Source organism: Haliaeetus albicilla, chromosome 5 (assembly GCF_947461875.1).
Source record: "Haliaeetus albicilla chromosome 5, bHalAlb1.1, whole genome shotgun sequence".
Classification (NCBI taxonomy): Eukaryota; Metazoa; Chordata; class Aves; order Accipitriformes; family Accipitridae; genus Haliaeetus; species Haliaeetus albicilla.
Window position 1 is genome coordinate 17,633,269 of NC_091487.1, and position 24,382 is coordinate 17,657,650.

The 24,382-nt window shown below is 43.7% G+C and overlaps 1 protein-coding gene across 2 annotated transcripts in view; it reads left to right on the plus strand.

Annotated features, from left to right (window-relative positions):
• The window catches only part of PRIMA1 (proline rich membrane anchor 1), a 55,100-nt gene that overhangs the window by 12,087 nt on the left and 18,631 nt on the right, over positions 1-24,382 (plus strand). For both annotated transcript variants that reach the window (XM_069783571.1, XM_069783570.1), the window contains exon 3: positions 18,355-18,484. In XM_069783571.1, coding sequence (XP_069639672.1) covers positions 18,355-18,484 — 130 coding nt within the window. The remainder of the gene's footprint in view (positions 1-18,354; positions 18,485-24,382) is intronic.

The following is a 24,382-nucleotide window of genomic DNA, read 5'->3' on the forward strand; positions in this document are numbered from 1 at the left end:
CCAAAGAATTTGCTGCAGGCAGTCTGGTCTGCAATATGGGTTGAGCGTCTCAAAGAGCTCTGACCTTAAGTTCCCCTTTGGGAAGGCTTTTTGTCTTGTGAGTGCTTCGCACCTTTCTAAACAGCCACTGCAAGTGCAATTCTGACCCTAAGGGCTCAGCTGGCAGCACCAGCATTTACCTACCACCCTTCTGCCAGAAGGACCGGTTGTGAGTAGTTTTGAGATATTTGGGCACACTTGACGAGTCTTGGATTAACTTCTCCCAAGTGCTGATGCCCAAAGGAATTGCTAGCAAACAGATGGGGATGGTTTTGTTTTATATGGGGAAGATGTTTTCTTCCATACTTCATACAACATAGCGACTACCAACACTGAACAGTAATGAAAGAGAAGTATAGTAGCACCAAAATGGCAGGGGGCACATTGCCTGCTACACCAAGACATTTATGGTAATGACAGCTACTGTGAGAGAATATTGTTTTACCACAAGTCTGGTCTAGACAGTGATTTTTTTAAATGCAAGCAGAATGCTGAAACAGGGAAGCCCTTTCAGTTTTGGTAACACAGCTGTCATATTGTGAATTACGTTCTTGTGTGAGACCATTGTTTGTAATTTACAAAGCAAAACCAAAATTCAGTTCTTGTCTTCTCCCACATACACTTTCATTTTACTGAAGGATTGTGACTCTAAGAACTGGCAGTAGGATTCTGAGGCTTTCAAATCTAAATTGAAATCCAGCCCTGCAGCCTGGAGTCATGGATGATGGCACATGCAGAGTCTAGTCCAGTTCCCCATCACGTTGTTTTCACATCACAAACACTACCTTCTCTGTTAGCACAGTGAACCAAATCATTAAGCATCCAAGATGGGATTTGGGCAGAGTTCACCCACCTAAATCAGAAATGCAATGATTAGATTTCCTGCCACAAACTGCAGCCACTTCTGATTTTATCACTAAAGACATAAAGACTTAAAAATCCTATTTTTTTTTGCATTTAGCACAGTTATTTCTGGCATAAGAATAAAAGTTACAAGTCCTCACCTCCCATTCAAAGTGAGAAGATTATTTAGGGTGAGGAGGTATCTTAAGCAGCAATCAAATATGAAGTTTGAAATAGCTTGGACATCTGGGATGTTATAGTAAGTCTGAAGAGCTGGATTAGCGACTAGAAAGCCCGTAAGACTGGAAAGGTTCATGCTAATACTTTCATGATAGGATTCTGCTATCACTCATGCACCTAATATCTCCTCATATTAAGCTGTCGTAAACTCTCTGTCTATCTTTGTAAAACACTGGTTAGATCAGACTGTCAATCACAGCTTCCACTGCTTTCCCAATTCAGAGTTTTTCACCACAATAAATTCTGAAATGTTTTGTCAAGTCTAATTTTTATTTAGGCAAGTGATGAATCTTCCCCCTGCTCTGGGACCTTGCAGATTTGTTTTGAATTTTTCATGCAGTAATAAATCCATATTATGGAAAAATCCACTCTCTTGAAAATGCACTCGTTCATACATTTTGAAGTATTTAAAAGTAAGAGCCTCAGGCCAGATTTTGCAGTGCGGGAATCAGTGGGAGTTCTGTTATCTATAGATTAAAAGCATTGTCTGATTTTGAAAAAAGAAGCATCAGATATTAAACTGATTCTGCAATTTCTACTCTGAGATGCATACTCCAACAGCTTGATTTTTTTTTTTTTAAGCAGAAGGAGTTGGCTAAGCTGAAGACATTAATTCCCTGTGTGGATGGCAGTCCATTTGTACATGCCTACCATTTCACTGGTTAAGAAGATAACAAATCTTTACTGAAGTTACTGTTGAGTCAGAGGCTGCTGATTTACAAGTAGTTGTAGGTTTCCCTGTCCGTGGCAGAAGAAGTAGTGCCTCATCTCAGCAAGTCAGAAGTAAGCTCTTCTAACAGGGAGGGCTAAGCAACTGACCTTGGTAAAGCAGACCCACAGAAATCTATGGTCTTGGAATGGTTTTGTGCATTGTCTTTGTTGTAAACATGATATAAAGGTGTTGGACTGCCTGTGTAATTGCAACTTATGGGTAATTTCTAAGTCAATGTAGCAGATCAAGGAAGCAGCAGTCTGCACATTTAGGATGTTATCCCAAAATGAGTACATAGTGTCCATTCATATAGTACAAACATAGGTTAATAACTGATGCCACTGCCCAAAACTGTCATTAATAATTATGCAAGTTAGTTTAACACTTCCACTATTAAATCATATCACATTATAACCACATATATATAGTAGCAAATTGTGAATTCCTAATTGTTATTAAAATTAACAGTTTTATAATTTTGAAGTGTCTTTTAAATGCAGCTGATATTTCATCAGTTCATTGGTTAGAAATATTTTACACAAAAATCTGTTCCTTGACAAATGCTGCTATTAAACAGGACTTTTACCACGAGCACTGCTGCTATTAAACTGGACTTTCACCAAAGGAGCAGATTCTATTGAATCATCCCTGGACATTTTCATTTCCTTTTAGAAGCAGTGCATAATCTTATTTCATAGCCACTATCAAAGGAAATGACTACAGTGGAGCAAAGGGAGGGTTTTGTTTAACCCTCAGTTTGATTTGGCAAGCTGCAGGTGCTCTACCTCAGCTTTACCGGGCATCATTCTGCAGCACTGGCTGCCTACTGCTGTAGGCTTCAGTAGGGAGTGATGGTGAGCAGCATCTCTGCAAAAGCTCACCTACCTGTGCAGGTTCAGACTTCTGTGTAAAGCCTGAGGGAAGTGCAGATGATAGCAACCAATTTGCTAGCTTTTGCGACTGTAAGGTGGCCTGTGCCTTGTCTTTTAGCTTTCAGAGAGTTACAAATATACTCTGAGTGGTGATTGAGGACTTCATGTTGGGCATTTGGTATGGTGAAATGACTTGATCTGTTAATGTGATGTAATTGTCATTTTAAGTATTCTATATTTTATGGAAACTGCATGAAAAATTATCAGTTGATAGATGTAATTTTATTTTTATTAGAATTAAACCCCTGGTTTGGAAGGCATTTTACACTTCAGTTCCATTTTACTCTGGGTTGGTCATGAATTTTGCTTCCCTTAAGTTGAACCTGAATACAATTTGGAAAAGGAACTTGAGTGTACTAGGTATGGGAATTATTAATTGGTCTCCTCAGGGACATTTTTAAGTGATAGCTGTGGCCCTTACTTCCAGCAATAACTGAGCCACTGAGTTGGTACAACGAATAAACTATGTAATATCAAACAGGAGGATTATGTTTATATAGATACCATACACTAACAGAAGTATCTGCTACATAGTCAGCCGGCTGTTCCCTAAAACTCAGACATATGACTTGCAATATGGCTTTCTTTGTAAAGTGAACTCTTTAAAGCCGTCTATACTTACCAATCTAAATTATATGTCTATTGTAGTCACTTTCTCCATATAGTGTCTGAATGCCCAACAGGCAAACCATTAATTTTTCAGAAATGGACACAAAACAGTGCCTTAGAAACTGCTGCTACTAACACATTTGGAAAATATTCCAAGTATTCCACAATCTGTGTCAGGAAATTCAGTCTGCAGTGGGCTGAAGCTAGTTTTGTATCTGCCTTCCCTGAAGGCACTAATTTTGAGAAAGTTTCAGCTCTAAGATGTGAGGCTTGTCCAATCTTTGCTATTATCTGGAGGTTCCTGAGCTCTTTAAAAAGCTCCTAAGGATCTAAGAGATATCATCTTAATCATGCCAGTAGCACTGAATTTTACTCACATTTCATAGCCTGTGACGTTGATGGCACCACTCATGTGAATACTGTTCAGCCTGAAGAAGTTGTGCAGATTTGGACCTTAATTTGATCTATATATAAAACATTATACCAAGAAAATCTGTCATCTTTCTGTGGAATTGAATCTGCCAGCCCTGAGGTATCTTATTAGTCATTTGGTGGCGAAAGACTGGTCATCAGCGTAGGAGCTTAGACTTCTGAAATCTTATTTCAGCTGCTTGAATTTCAGCCTATGTCATCCCTCCCTTGAAGGCCTGAGGGTTCACTGCTAGAGCTGAAAGGTGGATAAGCTCTCAGAAGACTTGACAGTGATGTACTGTGACTCCCGCAAAGGCAGTGTCCTGCCCACCCTGCGGGGAACGGTGGAAAGAGAGTCCAGGGTGCTGCTTCTCCCTCTGCCACCAGCCTGCTGAGAGGTCCCAAGAAAGTCAACTACGCTATCAGCCACTCAGAGTTATCATATCTGAAATGGAGATTTTTTTCACCTCCATAAACTTTGGATTTGAGACTACTGGACCTCAAGCACTGAAGATTATTATTATTTTTAGGCTGAAGAGTGAACAGTAATTGCTATGGAATTGATCAGCTAGGTCCTGTCCTACCACCCATTGAAGAGGAGGCTGCACCATCACGCAGCAAGGAGGACGAGGCGTTCACCATGCCGGGAGCAAGAGGCAGAGCCTATGGCCACGCTGCCACCGCACAGTAATGAAAGGAAAGAGGCAGCCTGAGGGGCTGGGCAAGAACCCCTGGTGCAAAACAGCACCGTGTCAGGTCTTATTTCTCCTCTGTCAGTGATGATACAGCTTCAACAAAACCCTGACACAGGAGCGTGTATCGGCAGATGTGGGAATTAACAGCCTGGAAGGGCTATGACTCTATGTACTTACAGTGTCCATACGAGTGCCACTACCACAGTACCTTAACAGGCTCAGCTGTACCTGCCTTCACAGCACCTCTTGGGTCATGGATTTCATCCAAGGGTGCCTGTGGCTCAGTAAAAGCAAGGGCTAGCTTTTTAAGGGCTTTCATCACCTAAAAATGCAGATAGGTGCTGAATGAGCTCTCTAGACCACTTAACTCCCAGCAAGCGTCCTAAGCCATGGCCCATTCCACCTTATTTTGGAGAGGACAGATGCTTTCTATGTGCTATTTACTAAGTACTTCCTCGCTGTTGATCTGAGGCGAGTGTGGCCAGCAGGTCACAAGGGAGAATGCCAGGAGGGTGAGGCTAATTTTCTACTCATGTCTTTGCTCCTTGGCAGTCACTTCTTCATGAGATGCCCTCTGCAGCTGCACTGCCCCATGCAGGAGCCTGTCTCTCCCTGAAATACCTGGTAGCTGGTCACGAGCCCATCTTCTGCCCCAAAACATCCTCTGAAACAGCCTGAAAGCAAGCCAGGTTGACTGGGGGAGGCAACTGTCCAGAAGACTCATTTCTCTTCATACCTGTCTTACTGTGGTGGATATGGGAGGTGATATTGGCTATGTGATGGAGGAGGAAAGCTGTGGGAAAATGCATCTCCTGTCCCCAGTGAATTCCACTTTGGAAGTGACCCTTTACTTCTTTCACTGGTCCCTACTTTTGTCTGATGTCAAATGCCTCAGGGCCCAGTGCTGCAAGCCTACAAGCAAAGGTAGCCCTTTTCCCAAGACGCTTGAAGAAGTCTCCATGTATTTGATTCATAGGAGCAAACCTCCTCCTGCCCGTGTTAAAGTTGCTCACACCTGTACCGAGCTCTGCAGGTCTCAGCAGGCAGGAGGCCTGCCACAGCAAATGCCAGAACAGAAGCTTCTGATTTTCTTCAACCTTGTTATGAGACGCAGTGAGGAAACCAGAGCCTCGCACAGCGGGGTGGCCGACCAGCTCCTCACAGAAGCGGCCACAGGACAGGCATACCTGGGACACACTGGCAGGGGATGGGCTGCAGTACTCGCTTGGTCTGCAAGCCTGATTACAGCCTGTTACAGGTGTTAAGTTCATTCTTAAAACACGTTGGGAGTTCACTCATGAGTATCATACTCATTTTTAGATCCTCTCTAGGAAATCTGTGCCAGCCAAAGCAGAATGAGGGAGGGACATATATAGATATCTCTATGTATGTATGTATGTGTGCCTGTGTGCGTGCTTGATGAATACTGATGCTAATATGCTTTCAGGTATCAGAGTGCCGAAATGGCAAAGGCAGGCTTAGCATGAAGGTTCAGTGTTTTCAGGCCTCTTTTCTCCAGGGTGCTCTTTTCACTGCCATAATGTGACGAGGTCCCACAGTTTGCTGGGGCAAGCAGATGATCCTCAGCACTGATTTTTCCCCACTGAAGAATAGCCGGTGCTCTCTGTGTGCGTTGCTCGCCGCTGGAGAGCCAGACTGTGTGTTTGTGCAATGAAGTGGATGGTACTGTGCTGGCACATCTCTGTGCCTCTCAGTGGTGCCTCTGTTCAAAAGAACTGAGAATTACTGTCCCCAGGTCAGTGCTGTGCTGCTGTTGTTCTGCCATAGACCATGGCCTCGCTGCTGTGTTTGCTTGAATAGGTAGTTGAGGGGAAGGTCAGGGAAATACAGCTAGATCTTGTAGAAATATAGATGAAGTACTTAAAAATGTACGTATTTACCCTATTAGAGAATTGGGAAAGGAATAACAACAGTGCTGACATGCAGCCTTATGTTGCACTTTTTATCCCTACATCTTGCAACAGCTTGGAAAGCTGAGAGGAGTTTCTGTCTTCTACCCACAGTGACACTCTGCCTAAGTAAACAGAGGTTAAAGCCTATGTGATAAAACTCAGAAGATTAAACTTAAGGTTATATAGCTACCTACCCAAGTTAGAGCATCCTGGCTTTTTGAGTGCTCAGAACCTCTGGAAATCAGGTTACCTTCTAAAATAAATTCCAGGCTACTGATTTAACAGCAGATTTTCAGGCACTTATGACCTGTTTCTTAGAGGCACCAGATACCCACTAATCTGATCGATGACTCCTGCGTTTCAGAAAGCAGGCCACCGAGTATGGCAGGATTCGCCTGAGTGATGGCTTTCATGGGGAGGCAGCAGTTAGGACTATCTGGGGGTGTCACTAGGACTATCTCGGTGCTGCCCAGCTTGGCGCTGATCCAGGTTGTGGAGAGCAGGGAAATGTGACGGTGCCCACAAGGCCCTCCAGAATGACCACGTTGCTGCGAGGAGGAGGCTGCCTTGCAAGGCACAGGCTTCAGTTCTCATTTGCTTGGGACAGAAACCGATAGTGTGTGATTTAATCAGGGTAAAAACAATTCAGTCCTTTTTGCTGAGGGAGAATCAGATGGTGAGGGAGAAACAGCATCTCATGGGGAGACTGCTGGTTTGAAAAACATGTGACAAAGTCAGAGCAGAGGGCAGTGGCTGACGTGAGCGTCCATTGTAAAGATAAATGCCAGAGCCGAGTGTTAACACAGAAACTAGCTATGATGTAATCTCCTTAAAAGCCTTTTTTCCACAAGGCCTTTAAATGCTACCGCTTCTCCAGATCATGCTTTAGAGAACAGACTATCCCTCTGTGCTCGCTAACCCCACTCTCCTCCAAAAGACCTTGGCAGCTGAAACCATGTTTTGCTCCTATTTGTGGGGTCATACCTCAGTTCTGGCAGGTCCCATCAGCTTCACCAACAATCTAAATAGGGTTAAGGCTGGCAGATCTGGCCCTCAGCCTGTCGATCACTTGGAGAACAGACTTTGCCTCCCTACCTTTTTTGATAGTCCTTTGACTGCTCTTCTGTATGCATCATCGTCTTTCCATAAGAATGTAGGACTCTGAACTGAAATACTAGTTTTCCTCTGCAGCCATGCAAAACCAATAGAAGTTATCCCACAAGCTTAGCATCAGCCCTTCCTGGGCACCTTATGGGATCCCACCTTGTTTCTGTCCATAGGTCTCAGCCGCACAGAGGTCCGGGGCAGGCTTGGGGCAGAGATCTGGCACCTGCCCGGAAAGTCAACAAGGGAGTTTGCTGCTTCCACTGCTGTAATGTAGTTATGGCCAAATCCAGTGTTTGCGTCTACTCTCAAGGAGGAGGCAACATGATCCAGAGGGTGCAACTGGCTGGGAGTCAAAAGTCATTTTGTTTCCTGGCTTTTTCACTGAGCTGCGGTGACTTTGTGCAAGCCATTTCCTCACAATGTGCTTCACTTTTGCCTGGGCGACCGATACTTTCATCTGCTATTATTTTTATTTTGGTCCTAATGATATGTTCATTGTCTAAAGGACTCTCAAATCTGCCAGGGAAAAGCAGTTGCACGAGACCTACCAAGACAACAGAGCAACATGAGGCTTTAGTGAAATCCACTGCAAAACCCAAACCTAAATGCATGCAGGTTCCATAACCTCTAAAGCTTAGATCTTAAGCACCATACTTAAAACTCCCCCACCCAGCTCCTCTCTTTTTCACTGGCTGTATCCAGGGTCGTTTTTTTTCACTGGGGGTTCCAGTCCTATTTCTTGCAATGAGCCACGCTCTCTTCTATCGCCCATGACCTTCAGAAAACTCCTGCAGAACTGCCCCTTTCCTCCACCTCCTGCAAACTCCAGTCTCCAAAACTAAGCACAAAACTGAGCATGTTTCTTGTTTCAGAAGGGAAGTATTTTTAGAAAGGGGGAGAAAACTAAGGAGATGAGGGAACCAAGAGTGTAGAATAACAGCGTCTACAATGTAAAAGCTGCGGGGGAGGGAATTTCTCCAGCATCATCCCACACATGTTTTTATTATAGCAGAAGTTCCCACTGCGTAGTGATTGCAGTATCCCCCTTAAAATTGTAGTAGGAACATATGCACAGAGCAGCTGCATGATATAAACTTGTCTGCAACATAATGTGATAAGTAGAAGTATCATCTGCTACAGGAATAGCTGATTTCTACCAGTATTATTAATCTAGCTACTCCAGGGAGACAGTAAATCAGGACAGGCTTTCTGCTGAGCACACCACTATTGCCTGGTAGTAGTTGTTTACCTGACTAGCTCATGGCGCTCTGGAAATGGCCCTAAGTTTACAAGCAACAGGAAGGGTGCAGATCTGTAAGGAAGGAAAAAAATGAAAGAAAACCCACATAGGTTTTTTTTTCTGGATCAAAATTTGCTCCAAAATTAGGGGATTCTTATTTTCTTTAAGCCATTCTATTGCACATTGTGTACAGTTACAGCCATGCTCCAGAGGTGAGGATGGTGGGATAGGATATTGCTGATCTATAACAGTTCTTTGGTCTTTCCTCACTGGCTCCTCCTGTACAGGTTCTTTGTAGCAGGTTCTCAGGGAACAGGTCCAGGAAAGCAGCTTTCTGGGTCACTGCTCTTTGAGAACTGTGGTAATCCAAATCCTTTCCATCATGTTTGGATTTACTGGAGGTGAACTCACCCCAAGTGGACTTCATCTGTTACTGAAGATGCTTTACATTCCTGCTGCATTGGCCCGGTCCCTTAAGTTAATGATGGCTGTTAATAGATCCGGCTTTCCGTGCTGCCCATCCTGCACCCTTTTCCCCGCCGACTTTCTAAACAGGTAACAGTATGTCCATCGCTTAGAGCAGAACAGCCCTGGGAAGCCACAGTGCTGTGGGAATCTCATATTTTATTGTATTTGCTGGATTTAATCCACTCGACACTGCTTTAGCATTTGGAGCTCTCCTTTGGAGCTTGCTTTGTTTGTGCTTCTATGGGGAGGAAGCAAGGACGAAGCAGCAGCAGGGCTGGGGCCACGTCCCAACCGTTGTGCCCAGAAGCTGCAATGCCAAAGCACCTCCCTGTTGGACATTTAAATATCATAGAATCACAGAATGGTTTGGGTTGGAAGGGACATTTAAAGCTCATCCACTCCCCCCCCCCGCCATGGGCAGGGACATCTCTGACTAGATCAGGTTGCTGAAAGCCCCATCCAACCTAGCTTTGAACACTTCCAAGGATGGGGCATCCACAACTTCTCTGGGCAAATATGCGCAAGCATACGGCAGCGCACGTGATACCGTCTTGCTCCTCTAAGGTGGTCTGCTCCCAGTATCTCCTCTACGTCATTTCATACCTGCTAGGGGGCCGAGACTGTAGCTGCCATTGTGGTGCCAGGAGCGGGGCAGTCTGTGCCCGAAGCCCTCCAGCCAGCAGCTAGGTGGGTTTGGTTATGACCATGGCTTACCACGGGGCAAAGAAGTTGCCCCATTGCAGTTGTGGCCAAATCCAGTTTATCTTTCTTCAAGGTTTAATTGTGTGTACACGTCGCTGGCAGTGGCGCCTGGTGCCACCACCAGCTCATGCGGTTGAGGCTGGACCCGCTCGGACTCATCCTGTCTTGGATCCCCTGTAGCTGAAATCTGGGAATGCCTCTACCTTCCCCTCCCTGAGTCTGCTCACAGTCTTTGCTCTGCATTTGCTGTGCGGTCTGGAGGCAGCGCAGAGGAGGATTATGGCCTCTTGCGGGCTGCCTCCAGGGCCATGGCCAGCCAGCTGGGGAGCGGGGCTGACCCAGCCCCGGGCCTCACGTTGATACCGGCATTGCCTTTGGCATTTGATGTGATGTGCTCCTGCATCTTCTTTTCAGCAGCTGAAGCGTGGCTGGGTGCGTTGTCTGCAGGCAGCAGCTGTGAAGGGAGGTTGATGAGGTGATTTTTGGACCTGCCAGGGAGACAGCAAAGTGCATCCATTCATATCTTCTAGCTCCCGTATCTTCAAAATGAATCGTTTCAGACACATACAGAGGTGCCCCAAATGTGGATGTTTGCCTTTACATGTTCAGCCGATGTAAGGAATCTCAAGTGCAGGGAAGAGGGAGAAGTAAAAAAGGAGTTGGTAGAGTTTCTCACATATTCTGTCACCAACACTTACTAATTAATCCTGAGGAGCCACTCAGAATGCAAACACATTTAACAAAATTATTGGCAGCAGTTTCATTTACATGGATGCATATGTATACCCCTTTATATACATACATTAAAAATATATATAATATATATCCTTTGCACATATATATGTGTGTTTATACACATAAATATACATGCATATGTGTATGCATATATGCATATACATATACGTATGCATATATAGAGTGTGTGTGTGTGTGTGTGTGTATATATATATATACACAAACACCAGGTTGCTCCTCTCACAGCACACAGAAACCTGACACAGTTAGACAAGCCTCTTCTTCACCTGTCAGTGGAAAATGGCAATCCTTCCTTCTGTGAGCCTGTCTTTCTACTGATCACCAGCCTGAGCATTGCCTTCTGTGGGCAGCTGTGGTTGCGATGAGAACACGAGCTGAGGTTTCCCTCTGGCCACGCGCAAGCGCCAGGTCCTGCGTGTCGGGGCAAAACGTGAGGCTGGGGTGAGCGGAGGAGCCACTGCATGGCATGCACGCATGCGTGGCTTTCTGCCCTGGAAGGAGGCACCAAGACCCCCCCATATCCAGGTCCCCTGTCCTCGCAGGAAATTTTCCCCTCAAATCCAAGAGTGCTGATGGATATGGTTCGAAGGGAACATATACTTTGCCTGTTCCTGAAATGCCTTTTAGAATAACAGCTGAAGATCTATATTTGTATCAAGGTCTAGCAGTACCACAAACTTCATTAGAAGGCTCTTTTGAAGGATTTGTTTTTCCTGTGCTGGCTGCCTCTCGCTGTTAGCAGCCCTGGGTACACACAGCATGTTCCTACCACGTGGATTACCCAAACACATCTGTAGCGGTTCCTACGTGACGAAATACAGCAAACAAAGAGGGGACGCTTGAGTGGACACTGACTCACAGATCTCTCCACGTCACCCCGGGTTAGGTAACAAAACTGCACCCAGGGAGCCCACAGCCTCCAGGGCTCTGGGGACTGAGCTCCTGACCTTCAGCAAAATTTGGAGCAGCGCTTATGACTGTCATCGTGCAGATGCTGGGACAAGGTCCTCAGCTGTCTCCAGTCTCACGAGTGGGTGGACTTCTACCAGTTTACATCACTTGAGCTCTTGGCCCTTTTTAATTAGCTGCCTAAGGCTTCATTCTGATGTACAATTAAGTTAATCAGCATTAAGTTAATGAGCACTCACTTTGGGGTGAATTTACACTGCTGGGGGGAGTGAAGGGCCTTACGTGAAAGTAGACAAGTGACCTCAGGCTCACCACTGAAATCAGCTTTCTCAGAAAAGATGTGGGCATGTGATGGAGGCTCTCCTTGTTTCTCATCTTTTGCACAATACAATGCTTATAGAGTTAGTGTCCGAGCCTTGGTGTGTGTGTGTGTGTGTAACTGTTCCTCTGTAAGGTTTCTCCTCCCACAACCCAAGTTATTTCACATTAGTAAGGGGATTCATTGAACTCTATTCCACAGGGGGTTGGATGAGACACCTTGATGTGAAGAGACCCAGACTGCAATAGATTCAAAATCCCTCTCCATATTTAACTGGGCATGGAGTGTCCTGGGAGTCTTTTCATATACCTTGACATCTGAAATCACATCTAAACCTCTCCACGTTTTCTGGGTTTGTTCCTGCATCCCAATGTGATAATGGCTGTAGGCACTAGTGCCTTCTCTCTGTCTTGCAAATGGAGATGCCAACATGCAAATTATGTAAATATATTGAAATAATAAGGCAAATAAGAATGAAGATGAGACTAGAACCCCAAACCCTGCCTTAGCCAGCAGATCAACAGGTCTCTAAAGTATGTGACATACATAGAGGTTGCTAGAAACACATTGCCTGCATCTCCAATTCCTTTTTAAGTTCCAACCAAGACTGATAAAACACTTGAGGCCCTCAGAATATGATCCTGCCTTCAAAATAAAATCCAGTCTCGCTTCCTAGCATGCTAATTAAAAGTGCATGGCTGATTCAGGCAGCCCTACAATAGCAAGAGGAGTGCTGCAGGCATAGAGATGGCAGGGTTTAGCCTGTTGTGAGTGTACACTATTAAAAATGGGCAGATGTCTGATAAAGATGATTACGCCAGCACTCTTGACCTTTCTGCAAGAACAGGAATAAAAGCAGGAGGAAAAACAGTAATCAGTTTTGATTTATCTTGAAAGCACTCTTCCTTTTTTAGGCATGAAGTTACTGTCGTAGAGAGGTGAGGGTGGTCACTGTCACCCCTCCACATCGCATCAGTGCACACTCACCAGCTCAGCCCTGTGTTTCGTTTGGGTTGGGTTTGTGTTTTGTTTTGTTTTGCTTTGCTTTGCTTTGCTTTGCTTTGCTTTGCTTTGCTTTGTTGGGCTGGCTGATGGGCGAGGGCCAGTGGAAGGAGATGCCCTGATGCAGGCTCCCTGCCTCGGCATCGCTGCTGAGGGCTGCACACAGGCACCCACTCAGCCCAGTGTAACCCCCTTGATGGAGCACTTACTCTCTCCTGACAGACTTGGTGGTCTTACTTGCTAACATCCCGGCATTCCCATGTGAAGAGCCATTAGCCTACAACCCATATTGCAATGGAAAGTAATAATCCTAATCAAAATAAATGACAGGAGTACTAGATTTCCAAAATCTGAGCTTTATAAAGTACAGCCTTGTCCACTAAAGATAACCTGAGGGCATATCCAAGGATTCCAAGTCCCATTTCTGTATTCTGTTGCAGGCAGTACAAGTGTGTGTGGCTTTTATAACATACACAAAACGATGTAATGCTTAATCCAGAAGATTAAGACAGCTTCATCACTGTTTTCTGGTTTTAGTAGCTCAGGACAATTTTGAGAGTGACCCACTCTGAGATTTGCTAAAAAGAAATCAGAGACTTCTTTGTAATTTTATGGAAACTTCCTTTCCAGTGACACAACCTCTATTTTTGTGCCTGGACATTGAGGGAAACCCTCTGTAGCTGAGCTAATCTTTCCTGGTATGCACATTTCTGGCTAGAGCCATGTGTGTACAAATACCTGCTAACATTAGAACTGGAGCTGTGTCTTTATGCTGAGCCTTCAAAACAAATTTAGTCAAAGAAAGCAAGTGTGTAAGATTTTTGTGGTGCTGAATAATTTGCAGGATGCCTTTGCTCTAAAAGTACTTTTTCATTAATTTGTTTTCGGTAAGTTGGATCCAGCCACCCACTGCAGATCTCCAATGGGTCTGTTTATTCATTGTATTTATTTAGGCCTGGTACTGTTGGGGATAGGAGAAGGTGTTGGCCCTCTAAGAGTAAACCTAACCAACATTTGTACTTCATAAATTTTAAGGCCAAGAGAAAAAAGGCATTGTGGTCATGTGGACTTTCCAGAGACAGAGCATTTTCTTTACTTAATTCTTATTCTGAGTCCAGTCTCTTTAGCTGAATTTAGAGTTCTTTTAGGAAAATGAAAAGTCTACCTTAAACAAAATTTTTCAGTTAAATACTCCACCAGAGCTGGTAGACTATTATAATGGATAATTACCCTTAATGATAATAATTACCCTATTTCTAATCTAAACATGCTTAGTCTCCACTTGTAATGGAGTACATTCCTGAGTCATGTACAAACTCTACCAGTATCCATCACCCTATTTTAGGGGGAAGGGGGGAGTCATTGTTAAAAACCAAATTCTCTCAGCAGTGACTTTCCATTTATAGTTAGATTTTGAGACATCCCAGTTCTCTAGCTTTTAACTCAATTTATGTGTGCCACGCTTACTGTGTAGCTTTATAGTTTTATAACCCCAACATCATGTGGAATTAAGTCAAATGTCAAACCAAAGTCTGAAGTTATCAGACCAGATCTAATACATCTATTTACCAAACTAGTACTCTCCTCAGAAAATATGTAGTTAGTTTGATGTGTTTCCCTAAACACATCATGAGAATTGATGTTGTTTAGCATCAATTATTTATTATAATATTATATTAATTGAATGAGATCTTCATTATTTTGGCAGGATTTCTGTCAGGATGATGGGCTGTGATTGCTTAGCTCACCCTGCTTATCTTCTTTAAAATGTCACCACTTTCCTACCACTTTCCACCCAACGGTGTGTTCAATGTGCAGAACGACACTTCAGGGCTTAGGAGGAAAAGCACATTTTCCTCCAGTTGTTTTGCACTGTGAAAATCACTTTCTCTATTCAGCTGATTTTGAGACCAATGAAGAGCAGCCAGGAATGAGTCAAACCAGGAGGCAATCACGCTGGGAGCAGCTGAAGCTGCTCACATGAGACCAGTGATGGGTGCCAAGGGAGCAAACACCATGGTCAGGCTGGCCAGCCCTCAGCTCTTGGTAGTCCTCTGGTGATGACGAAGGGACTCCTTGTGCCCAGGGATGTCCTCCGCTCCCCAAATACACTGCTGTGAATGATGGCAGTACGTGGCTGGCTGTTTCTTTACATGACAAGGGAAAGGGCACAATTGGGTTCTGAAACCATACACATTTTGGGGGTTTATAATGGGTTTGAAAGAGGTGGTACAAAGAAGGAGGTGACCATGAGAATTGAAGTGTTTTCCTGCATTTTGTCAAGGGTTTTGTAAGACAATGAAACAACTGGACATTGTCATTGTTACTGGTAGTGTGGGACATCTTCTGCTCGGTGTTTTTTGTAATAATTTCTCCGTAGAGGAGGGTTTGGGACCCATGTCTTCGCTCCTCCAGAGAGTTCCCGAGAAATGCATTGCTATTCCATGCAAAGTGGCACAGTTGCAAGAGGGTGCTGCAGGTGTCCTCACCCCAGGATAATTTCTGATTGAGGGCATGACACATGCAGGCTCAGCCCCTCCCGGGTGCGACCTGTTCTTTCTACGCTGCCAGTGATGAGCTAGGGTCTGGGACCCAGGCACAGGACGAAGAACCGCCCCAGCCCAGGGCTGCCCCAGGGAGCAGAGCTGTGAGCCCTAGCCCAAGGGGACAGAGACATCAACGCCTCCCTAACATCAAGAGCTCACTGTGGGACTCACCAAGAGGCACCTCTCTGAGGACATGGCGCTTCCCAGGCACCTTGCTGGCTTTTTGGGAAGTTCCCCTCTCGGCTGACTTTCCCAGCTGCACACAGAGGCATCCGTGCGGGCCGGGCTTGGGTTTCCCATCAGCACAAGGGGATGAAAAGCAGCTCTGCTCTTCCTCGGAGGATAACTCTGAGGAGAAATGCATTAAGGATGCCACGGTAATGAGGGCTATGTGAATGCCTACTGAGAAATGCAGAAAAGAGCATGCAACTAGGAGCTTATTGGAAAAAGAGTGGACATTTCTAAGGAAAACAAGATTACCTAGCACTGCAATAATAAGGGGTAGAAATAGAAAAGAATTTTTAAAGCTATATAAACCCACCAGCCACTAAGAAACTGACTTTGATAGCTTCCAGTGTGATTTCTTACGCTTCTTTCTGAGTGCCTGGTCTGGATCAGTAGGGAAGGGAACTGAGCCAGGTGGATTAGGGGTCGCCTCCACATCAGCAATTCTTATTTCCTGTCATTAATAACTACATACAGGCTGTCAGGAGTCATATTCACTATTCAATCCCACGTCTATCTGTTTATTCTCCATGTAAAAATGCTGCGATAAACCATCAAGGAGCACGCGGTGCACAGGCACGTGGCAAGCCTTGCTTTATACCCTGTCTCTGCCATTTGTCGGTCTCATTTGTTGTGCTGAGGAATAACCCAGTCTCACCATCTCATTTTGCTTTACGACTGGTTTGGTTGATCCTGCCTTTAAGGAAGAACAAGGACTAGCGAAGGATACATGTACTTGCCCCATTTTTTTATGGTCTCATCTAATTTTACGTGGCATCTGCTGATGGATGTGTTTTCTTTGATTTCACTGCAACCTTTTGTGTTTTTCAGGACAACACCAGGAGCGTAGAGTTGGCCCTGACACTGCCTGCTCCTTCATGCAAACATTTTGTCATCTTTGAAATGCCTTCTGTTCTGGAATCTTAGAAAATAACAATATTGAAAACTTTCAGAGAATATTAAAAACATTAGCTTTATCACAACACAATAAATAGTTCCATCACCCACTGAAAACTGACTTCTGCAGCTGACATAGTAATAAAGTAGAAATTCAGTTGCTGAGATAGTCTGGGAGTGGACACATTGTCAAAACAGGAGCCAGGAACCACTTGTTCTTCAAATCACTTGATTTTTCAGCTTTATTTTTCTCTCTCGTAGGAAAAAAAAACCCAAACAAACACAAAAACCCCCACCTTCACAGTCAATATATATACAATAAATTGAAGACAATTTTTGCTAGACGAGTATGATCATGCTGATAGCATGTGTTGAAGGCTGATGCACGTGAGAAAGATAGGACCTCTTATGTGGCACCAAATGCTGAACTGCCTATAAATTATCAAGCTGTTGGCTTTATTATTTTGATTGCTTCTTACAGTTCTTTACCTAGTCTTTTTCTAAGGTGTTCCTGCAGATTTCTCGGAGTGAATGTTGCTAGTTCTTCTATAGATCATGCAACTGGAAAAAATCTTCTCTCAGTAATTGTGTACTTCAGGATTTAACCTAATGAGGGTTAACCGAAGAGTATGTGTATGTCTTTTCCTAATCAAACACGAGAGGCACAGGAGATGTCAGATTACAATAAATGATGCAGGTGTGATGCCATATTTGAACTTGTGCGGCTATTTGTGATGTGTATAACAGGAAGTTCAGAACACAGGATATATCGGATCAAATAATTAGACTCACCAAAAAAAAGCACCTTTTGCTATATTTAATTCTCTCCCCTACTTAACTGAACATGTAGATTTAGATAGTCCCGTTGACTGATTCATTATTAAACTTCATTTAAAGTGACCCAGTTTCTCATGGAGTTTTTGGGGTTGCACACACTGTGTTAAGGGTCTCTTCCCCCCTGCAGTACACTGGTACTGCACATGGCATTGTCTCTTGCTCACCACCCTTCAGGAAGCAAGTGTCCCCTCAAAGCATGGGAAAAGGAATATGGCCCTGACGGAAAATATTTTAACTAAATGCTACCAGTATTCCTTCTGATGCAAAATACTGCTTGTTTTGAGCAGTACTTACATAGACAAGTCTAGCCCTAAATCGAGTAAGAAAAAATGTAATAATACTTGCTTGTATTTTCACAAGTTAACATTTCTTCTTGTTAACATTTCTTAACTATTGGACTTACTTACAATTCAAAGACAATGTAACAGGAGAGAAGCTTGTCAACTATAGTCCTCTAAAAGCAATTAATAAGTGTAATAAAATTCCTGTTCTTTTAAAACAAATCCCCCTTCCTCGCTCCAAGGTTAAAATGATAGTGGCTGACAATACTGATTGGTAGGCACTGCTGCAGCTTCCTGATAAACCTCCCCTAATGGGGTTTGAAAGTCCCAACATCTCTCTCTAAATCTGATGCAGCAGGAGATGGCACATGCAGAGGGAGAAGAGGTTTCCCATGGGTAGCAGAGCTGAGCCTTTCTGTTTCGTGCTGAGCACCAGTTGTGGACAGCACTGACACAGAGAGCTTGGTCATCTGGGGACCATGTCAAGAAATATCTAGTATCAAACAGAGGAGTTGATTGCTTGGAAAAAAAATGGGTCCTAAATGTGAAATAACCTCTTCGCATGTATCTATGGCCGTGGCATAGTACTATTGCATGGGTGACTGAAGCGTATCTGATTATACACTGTTCATTTGGGAGAACTCATGTATTTTTCCACACTGTTTTTACAGCTCCCAAGTCTACCTTTTGTCCCACTGAAGAGACCTGGTGGCCAGGCCTGGTTATTATCATTGCAGTATGCTGCGCCACACTAGTGTTCCTCTTCGTAGTTGTCATCATTTGCTACAAAGCCATAAAAAGGTAAGACTCCAGATGCTTTTACTATGCTTAGGGCAATGCAGCCCCACAAAGGTTGTCCCAAGACTTGGCTGACACCGTGTTCTGTTTAAAGGCATCCTAAAGGCAAAATACATCCGGTAGTCAATGTGTGTTTTCACTGGAAAGTGACTTTACGTACTGTATCCTGCCTATGTAAAGGGTGAGGTTCAATGCACAGTCATGGGCAGGAGGAGGCGAAAAACTAGAAATGGGACAGAGCCACAATGTTCAGATTAATAAGAACTTCCACAAAGTCAAATTGCTGCAGGTTGCTGGGGAATAGCTTTGGCTTGGCCAAGTGTAGAGGTAGGAAAACCTGTGCTATCCACTTCTGGTAGTATTCAAATAAAATTCAAAACTTGTCTCTTTTAATATAAAAGCCTGTGTGAAGCTTATGTACAACACGATGTGTAGTAACGATTTCAGCTCACTGTCTTTGCAATAGATGTGCTTGCATAGGCCTCCGGTAGTTAGAAAGTTACATAGAAAAATGGGAGTGGGGATAATTTCTTCACCTAAGTAATATTTCATATTTCTGGTGGGAAAAGTCAAAACTTGAACATTTCTGTATGAAGGCTCCAACTGCAAGTCCACAGTCTTGATTTAGAGAAGAAAGTAACTTGTGGGAATTGTAGCCCAGATGGATGGAGTTTCTTTTCTCCTCTGTTGTTTTCAGTACAGCTCTGACAACACCCCACAGTCGTGGCTTCATGGTGTCACTGTTTTATACCATGGGAGTCTTGGGCAGGAGCTGTTAGTACAGCTGGGACACCCAGCCTGCAGTAGAGAATACAATATGCAATCTATAACTCATGATATACTGCAGTGACATCTGAATTGTGGTTTGGGTTAAATGATGTTTTTCTCAACTTTGTGATTTTTGAGTGATATTTTGGGGGAAAAAAAGGAAAAGAAATGGAAGTACCTTTCATGAAAAATGTTATCTGCGTGCAAAGTAATCGCAAGATTTTTTTTATGAGCCTTATCAGGGATATTGCAATGGTGGAGCATTGCACATGCTTTGTGGTTGTCTGAAAAATTTATGCAGGATTTGAAGGATGGTGTATCCAAGAGCATCAAAAAGGGAGAATTCAAACGAGAAGACAGAAGCCTGTATTTAATTTCTTACTAAATTTACATAAGTACCTTTGCTATTCTAGTTTAGCTAAAATGAATGCTTATTAGTTTTGAGGAGTTGGAAAGCTTTCACTCTAGCAACTGCACTTTTAAAAAATCATCTCTGGATGACTGAGATTGGAGTCCAGTTGGATTGGTACCACAGTGCAAAATCTCTTACTTGTAGTTCCTAATCTACCATTGGCTGCTCATAGGGGATTGATCCAATTCCATGTGGAAAGTTGTATGAGTTTCAAAAACAGCTATTGTATTTGTCTGCCTAGTGCCAAATTGTGAATGATTTCTGCCAAGGCTGCAAAATACACCTACAGGAGCAGTAACTCTCCAGGGCAACTTGTGGCTAGCGAGGAATTGCTCTTCAAATCTGCTGTGATGCTGGTAGATGGGAGGAACGGAAAAGAAATTTAAGCATACAAATTCAGAGCTGCCTTGAAAAGGCTTTGGGAGTTCACATAACAGTCTCATGCTTCATGTCAGAGAAGAATAATACCGATACTTGATGAAGACACCCATTATTTGTCAACAGTGTGAATATCAACGTACAAGTCAGCCACTTAAATAGGCATTAGGCTCAGGGAAAAGTGAAAATTCCTCTTAGATCTTCTTATTGTTGACATTCATACTGCTGAGAAACGCTAAGCTGAAAACTGCTCAGATGTGGGCTGGACAGCTATAAAATAAGATCTTATTAATTATATTTTTATAGAAAACTAGAGCATTTCTTTTCATCAATGAGTCCTTCCTAAAACAGCTCTGCTAAAAGGATGCCCTAAAGTGCCTGGCAGCATTCCCTAGTAGTTTAGGTTCCTTAATCCACTGTAAAAGATATCTATTGATAAATGCTTGGAAATAAGATAAGGCTTTTCACAAGAGAAGCATCTCTGCCTTTGACACAGAGTATTATCACGTATTGTTGAGCTGAATTGGCTTTAGCTAGTGTGAGAAATCCTCCACTCTAGTTTTTGCTGGGAGGTAGAGGTGGCTAGAGAGAGAGTAAAGGGATTAATCTGGGTGATGCTGAAGCCAAGAGTCCCTCCAGTGTGTTCCAAGCCTCCAGCTCCACAACCGTGCTCTGCCCCGTTCTTTCTCACACCCCCATCCCACCAGTTCTCCTCTGCAGTCCTCCTCCCGGGCCCTTGTTCCTGCACACCTCCAGGAATTGGGACCTCTGTCACTGCAGCATCTCTGACAAATCTGTCTCCCACCTCCACTGAAGAGATACTGAAGAGTGAAATAACAGCAGTCATCTGGTTGTAGGGTGTAGCAAGAATTAAATACTTTAGCAGGAAAGTGCAAGCAGGGATTTCTTTGCATAAAGGTTGGATCTGTTGTATTAATCCCTCACTTTCATAAGAATTGAACTTGAAGTAGGAAGAAAAAGAAAAATCCTATTGTGTTAAAATCTCATTTCCTGGTTTCAAAGGGCCAGACCCAATCAAACTCTCTGCTTTTCTGTAGCAGCAGGAGAGGGAGTGACTGTCCTCGAGGTAACATAACTCAGCTGTATTTTTATTCAATCTATATAAAACCTGTTTCTCCTGGGGTGGTTTGTTTTCCCTCGTAAAAGCTAAAACTTCAGCATATGACCAATTTTAGGCACTAAGGCTTTTTGTGATAAAGTACAACCTAGTGGATTGGTGTTTCTGTGTATAAAATAACTACCAGAACCAAGCAAGCATGCTGCTACCTTCATCCCTGCATCTCCCCTGGAAATAGTCAGGTTATCCCAATATGAAATGGTCATAAGAAATGCTGAAGTCCATTCCGGTGGATGGATTTGACCTCTCTGGTCCATGAGGGAACTAATACCAAAATGTGTCAATCAGCTTTAATACTCAGAACTGCTAGACAGGTTAAAATCTTGGGAAGACACATATGGGGCGATTCTTCGAAGGCTCTTACAGCAACCTCTAAATTTCCTATATGTGATGCTGGTGTCTGCAGTGTTGGACACTGCATGACTGGCACACCAGGTACAGATGTGTGCTGCTGCATAGATAAGCACCAGAGGAGATCGCAGGTGATACTGTGTTGTGCTGCAGCATGGTTACACATGTGGTGATAGCACCCTCAGTTTGGCAGTGGAGGAACAGCTATTTTCTCTGGTCTTGGTGACAGAGGGGTATTTCCTCTTCTTACAAAATGTAAATTTTCTCTTAAGAAACTTTTCCATGCCACTTTAAAAAAAATTTAAGGATTGGCACTTAGCACCGGCAGCAATCACAGCCTGTGACATCTGTAGATTTCTAGGACAAGCTTAATCACTGGCTAGGGCTCAGACCCACTGTAAGCAGTGGGACTTTTCTGCTCATTTCATGGATAAGGAAAGTGATCTCACAACTAGCGATTTCTGTAACACACGGCAAGAGCAGACGAATAACTGGTTCAAAATCTGGAATACCTGCACGTATTTCTTTACCATGTGTCTGCCTGTAGAAGCCTGCCATTTCTTTCCCTGGAAGACTGTCACCAAGAAGTAGAAGCAGAAGGTCCAAGGACAATTCATAAACTAGCACAAGCTAGAGGAAGCTGGATCATTTCACTATTACATGGTTTGTGGACTTGGTCAAGTGCACCGTGAATGCCAGCAGCTCTAAAAAAACCTTCATCTGGTGTAAATCAGCGTGGATTCAAAAAACAATCAGTGGAGTTCAATTGATTTTATTCAGCTCTGGAGGTGACTGTGTCTTAAGCTTTTTTTAAACATCTTCAAGCACCTGAATAATAGTTAGACAGTAAGACTGGAGGGAATTGGGAAGCAAACACAGTAAAGAGGATTAACAAGGGTTGTTTGGTAAATAAGCAACTGAGATGGGGGAGAGAGGGACCTACAGTATGTACTCCTATTTCTGCAGCTCACTGGTGTGTCAGTGTCTGTGAGGGGAGTAAGATATTTGCATAAACAGGAAGAATAAATCCCTGGCTCCCTGTATAAAACTAAGGTACTGGAGCCATCTTTCAAACCTCAAAGGGGAAAGCAAAGCTGAGCATCCTGGTCTCCATGCCAGCTGATGCACCAGCTATGCAGCCTGGCAGGAGGTGTTTCAGATAGTTTTCCAACATGTGAAAAACCTGTACTTAGTATCTCCAGAACATCCATGTGGTCTGAGATGACCCATGAGCAGCCCATTATGCCTAGGGATGTGACTCCTTGGCTCTGCTGGATTTTAGGTAGGATGGATACCTCTGCTCTCAGATGTGCCGCAGGGTTTGCTGCCAAACAGCCCTCTTGCTAAGTCAGCCAAGAAAGCAGGCTGATGATAGCAAAGTTGTACATGATATACCTTTTACTCACTATTCTAACTTTGTCAAGCCACTGTTTTGTATGTGTCCCATAGCCTGAGAGAAAGGTACCATAAATGCCTACATATGCATTTCCTTAAATAGGTGCTGAGGTCACCTTCAATAATAATTAAATGGAAGAAAACATTGTACAGAAATAAAATGACAGGTCATATTTAAACTGTCTTAAAATTCATTGCTCAGGTATTTTCTAGGGTACTTGGCATTAGTGTATGATTTATGGACCCTGTATACTGCAAGGTCTAGTTTCAGTAGTGGGAGCAAGGTTCTGAAAGTTGGTTTTGTTTAACAAAATGGGGCAGGTGCTTGCAAGGGGAAAACACTGAGGCTTTCCTAAGGAGGGCAAAAAGTGGGAGTTGGGGCTGTGGTAAGCGTGTCCCATGGTGCAGGGACGTATGTCCCACTAAGCAGGCCATGGCCCTGCACCTCTTCCCCAGCCCATTTTGTACCACTTACTCCCCAAAGAGCAAGGACTGTGTAGTCCTCCACATGGCTATCTCCTATGAGCCACTGAGGCCAAGCACAATCTAGTCCAAAATCATTATTAACTGCAACAAAACAATGCTTCTCAGTGCAGGGAGAGAAGATGGAACAGTGTCCTAAACTTACTTAATTGCTTTGAAGTGGATATTCACATCATGACTGAAGACAGACAGGTCAAGGTGAATTGAGATTGTTAATCTCTTCTATTCTCCCTGACACATTAGAAGGGTTTGTACTGAAATGGTGCCTTAATTCTCAGCAGGTGCCTGGAAAGACAGTAATTACTCAGAAGGTAAAGTGAGATAGTTGGTGGAAAAGCCGAGTTAAAAAGTACTGTTTGAGTGGGGGACACTCAAAGGGAAGAAGAAGAAGGTCTGTGGGGGCAGATCTGTGTGTCTTTGATGCAATTCATTGATGTCAAACCAGTTCAGCTCTGCAAAAGGGGTCAAGCCCGAAGAAGTGCCATTCAAAAGGGAATATGGTCTTCATTGGAAAGACCTGGGAGCGTCACTGAGGGCAGTTGAAAGAAAGACAAACTTCAAAATTTTGGAAAAGCAAGGAAAAGACAGTCACACTGTAGACTGATTATCTTTTCCACTGGCTGAATGTTGATGCTTATCAACAACAGGTTCAGCATCTACTGCTGAGCACCACTGTCCAGGTCTTCTGTCACCTCTAACCAAAACCCAATGTCCCCATGTGTTGCTTAGCCTCTGTGCCTAATCATGTCCCAGTGGTGAATTTACTCCCATCCTTGGAATGATGTTGCAGATGATCTACTTAGGACAATTTAAATACCCTGAGCAACCAGCAACCAATCTTTCTGCAGGAGATCCCATTTTTTAACCATCAAGAAATGAGTTCATAGAATCGCAGAATGGCTGAAGTTGGAAGGGACAGCTTGAGATCATCTAGTCCAAACTTCTGCTCTAACAGAGTCAGCTAGAGCTGTGCTTT